The sequence below is a fragment of the Lycium barbarum genome, chromosome 7 (genome assembly GCF_019175385.1).
Source record: "Lycium barbarum isolate Lr01 chromosome 7, ASM1917538v2, whole genome shotgun sequence".
NCBI classification, from domain to species: Eukaryota; Viridiplantae; Streptophyta; class Magnoliopsida; order Solanales; family Solanaceae; genus Lycium; species Lycium barbarum.
In genome coordinates, this window is record NC_083343.1 from 124434041 (window position 1) to 124437852 (window position 3812).

Here is a 3812-nt window from a genome sequence, read left to right on the forward strand (position 1 = left end):
CATTATGCCACATTTACTTGTTATAGCAGGTAATTTAATTTATTTTATTTTTAAGATTATAAATTTTAATTTTTAAGGAGGTTTATCTATAAATATCCTTAGAATAATCTGATAGTTTAATTTCTTTTTTACATTGATGGTCAGGACAGAGCTGTAGTTCTGCTTACACGCTCAGCAAAATTCAATAGTTTTGGCAAAATTCTATATTTGTGTTTAGAAATCTATTTAATATGTATAAATAATTCATTAAAATGCAATAGGCTATTTTTCTTAGATTCAGAACACATAAACTTAAAATCTTAATTGTGGTTTATAGTTCCATAGATCTGCGTGGAAACTTCGGCTCATCAATTATACAGGTATGGCCAATCAAACACAAAATTCTACGTATTAGTCAATTAAGCATCCATGCATCCCATAGAAAACTACCAATTAATCAAAATCATCCACATAACCAATTCTTGATTTCTAATCAATTGTCCTCAGTCCTCACCTCTGTCACATAGCCTCTCCCGACTAGCTAGCTACCTGCCAAAAATATTATTATTTCTCTTTCTTAAGTTACGTTACGTGTAAATTATGGACTAATCGTGTATAACATTTTAGCCAGCTATTAAAATTTACAACAATATCACTACTTATAACAATGAAAACTTACAAAGGACCAGAAATTGTGCTTGAACCAATATCCTTTTTTCAAGGTATTATAAGTGGTACAATGGCTTTTGTATCACGATTCATTAAGATTAAGTCCTTTCTCGCTTCAATTTGTTAAAATACAAAAGATATCGATATAACATTAAATGAATCAATTAATGTAAAAAGGAGATATTTGCTATGATAAGTTTGATATTATGCAATGTATATACGGAAATAAAATGATATTACTGCGAAGAAAAGAACGACAGCTCATTGAATTGGCTCTTATTGATCACTTGATTACGATCAACTCATCAATTAAATAAACGATGCTTCTTTTTCGTCAAAGAATTAAAAGATACTTCCACTATGATCCTATGTCATCAATTGAGTCACATTCATCTATAATATTTTGATAGTGCAAAAAACGTATTAAAAAAAAAATATATCCATATATATTTACCTAGGCATAATGTTGTTAATTAAATACTCTCCTGTTTCTTTTCCTTTTTGCCTCCTTGTATATTTTCCTTTGAAGCCTTATCAATTATCATTTGATTGTACTCGACGAATCTCAAAGTTTCACTTAAGTTCGACACACAGTACCACAGGGCCTGTCGCCAAAAAATAATTTATTCATCGATGGTTGCAGACAAAGAAGTACTTCGAGAGGAGAAAGCACTAAAAAACTACTAGCACTAACCATTTTTTTTACTAAACTTCTCAATATTAAGCACTAGTATTAATTTGGCTAAGAATTCTAGATCCCCGCCACTGCTATATTAGCAGGGGTGAACCTAGATGTTGGCGACGATCACTCGAATATATTAGATGTTATAACTTTCTTAGTGAAAATTTACCTCTACTAATAGGCCCTTAGATTTTAGCGATCATCACTCAAATAGAAGGGCCATAACAACTTACAAGCTATCTGTCATTTTCTGCTAGTGAGACGTCTTTTTAAAACAAAACTACTACTCCTACTTGTGCAGATGAACGATATTCACCATAAAAAATGTGGTAAGATAATTGGAATTCGTTTGTACTTACTAATCTTCACTAGATTTATTAGTAAAATAATGCAGGACCCTTCTTAGGTTTATATTTTAGTAATAACAGTCCACACCAACCAGGTCAAATGTACGGTTCGCGTCTGGATTCAATAGGATTCACTAGTTTTTGCATAAATCCTGCTTTTATCTTAAAAATATTTATTATATATAAATTAGTAATTTAGAATTCAATAACTTAAATGATTAATTAGTCGTCCTGAATACAGGATGCCTAAAGAAAAAAGAAGAGAGATACCTTTGCAATCTAACCTCCAAATCTCTTTTGTCATAATCATAGACTAATCTCAGACCAGTAAGAAAGAAGAAACAAAACAAAAATGTTTTCTTGATTGAATCACAATCCCAGAACACCTAAATTAGGTGCACAACCTTATACCAAATTGTAAGAGAAAAAAAAAAAGAGTGAAAAACACCCCAATCTCCTTTCTTTTTCAACAAGGATTGCTTTCAGTAGTACCATCAAACAGCTCTGTCTCAAGTTTGCTTCGACAAATAGGACAAACAGGGTGTTTAGACAACCAAGTATCAGCACATTCAATATGGAACCCATGGTTGCAACCTGGTACAATTCTTGCCACTTGTTCTTTATCAATTACATCCAAACAAACAGCACAATCATTTCCCAACACCAATTCTTGACCAGGAACTTTAGGCAATTTATCCAATTGTGCTGAAGATAATCCCTTTTCATTAATACCCTTCATAGGTTCTTGATGATTATTACTAGATTGTTGTTGCCTTGTTGTTGTTGCGGCATGGCAAAAAAAACACATGTAGACTACAAAAACAACACTCATGCCAACACAAGGAAGAAATAATGCAAGGAACACAGCAAAAAGCATTGTTTGCTAGAGGGTATTTTTTTTTGGTTAACTCTCAACTCAAATATATATTTAAGGGGGTTGTTGATAATAGTGGCAGTGGGGAAGACAATAAGAAGAAGAGAAGTGAAAAGAGTAACAAAACATAATTGATGAGAAAAGTTATTAGGGAAGATGAGTGGTTTAAATACTTGGTGGTGTGAATTAGGTCTATACAAAATTTTTAGGTCAATGAATTAAAAAGCTATCCCCATCAATCTCTCTCTATGTGTATAATTTATATTGTTTTGTATTTATGTGTATGCATGATTGGAATCGAAATGAAGTTTTAGTACACATGGCGTTTCGAGTTGTGTGATATATAATTTGATTTAGAGAGTTTAAGAAATAAAAATATATTTTTTTAAAAATTTATGATCTTCAACATGTCATAGTAGTTGTGTGATTGTATAATTAAGTTTCTCATTAAGGATAAAATAAAAAATAAAAAATAAAATTATTTTCAAATTAAAAAATGTATTGTTCTGTTTTGATGAACTTATAAGAAAATAATATCACATATTAAAAAGAACGAAATAATGATAGTTGAATTTGACACTGAATTTGGTGACATGATCATACAAAATGTTGATCTGAAATATTTATCTACATTAGGAATTTAACTTAGATTCCCCCCCCCCCCCCCCCCCCCCTAACTTTGCTTTTAAAAATCAAACCCCCCCCCCCCCTCAATTATGAACAATAGACATCCCTTTATCCTATGCAATGTCTATTTTACCCTTGACATTTTCAATCCTCCATCTATATAATACCCTTTTATATTATATAAAATTTATTTTTTTAACTTAGGTATTTACAGATTTTTATTTTAAATTCATATATATATATATAAGTTTCACTTCTCTCTTATTCTCAATTGTCAATATATAAACGAGTTTTGGTTGTCATTAATGGAATATTTTAAATTATAATTTAAAATTCATTTATAATATAAATAGATAATCTTTTAGGAATTTGTTATAGAATATACCTCTATTTTTGTTAATTATTTTTGTATTACCTGCACTGAAAGATATTTATAAAGTTATTATTACATGTTATTTTTACTTGTAATAGATATCAGAGTTTTGATTATTATTAATAAAAGAAATTCGTTTTCTCATTTATTTCATTATAGACTAGTATTTCTCATTTTTCTTTTTCCGTCTCGAAAGTAGTATTTTTTTTATAGGAAATTTGTTACATAGACTAAAGAGAGAAAGAAAAAATCATGATTTTA

The 3812-nt window shown here is 29.9% G+C and overlaps 1 protein-coding gene across 1 annotated transcript; it reads right to left on the bottom strand.

The window, feature by feature from the left end:
- Positions 1-2017: 2017 nt before the first annotated feature.
- LOC132604164 (E3 ubiquitin-protein ligase ATL23-like) lies at positions 2018-2700 on the bottom strand. The gene has a single exon (XM_060317533.1). The coding sequence runs from the start codon at positions 2552-2554 to the stop codon at positions 2144-2146; it is 411 nt and encodes a 136-aa protein (XP_060173516.1). The 5' UTR covers positions 2555-2700; the 3' UTR covers positions 2018-2143.
- Positions 2701-3812: the final 1112 nt, after the last annotated feature.

Excerpts from the sequence above, each read along its gene's own strand:
- LOC132604164 (XM_060317533.1), bottom strand. The coding sequence starts at position 2,554 with ATGCTTTTTGCTGTGTTCCTTGCATTATTTCTTCCTTGTGTTGGCATG.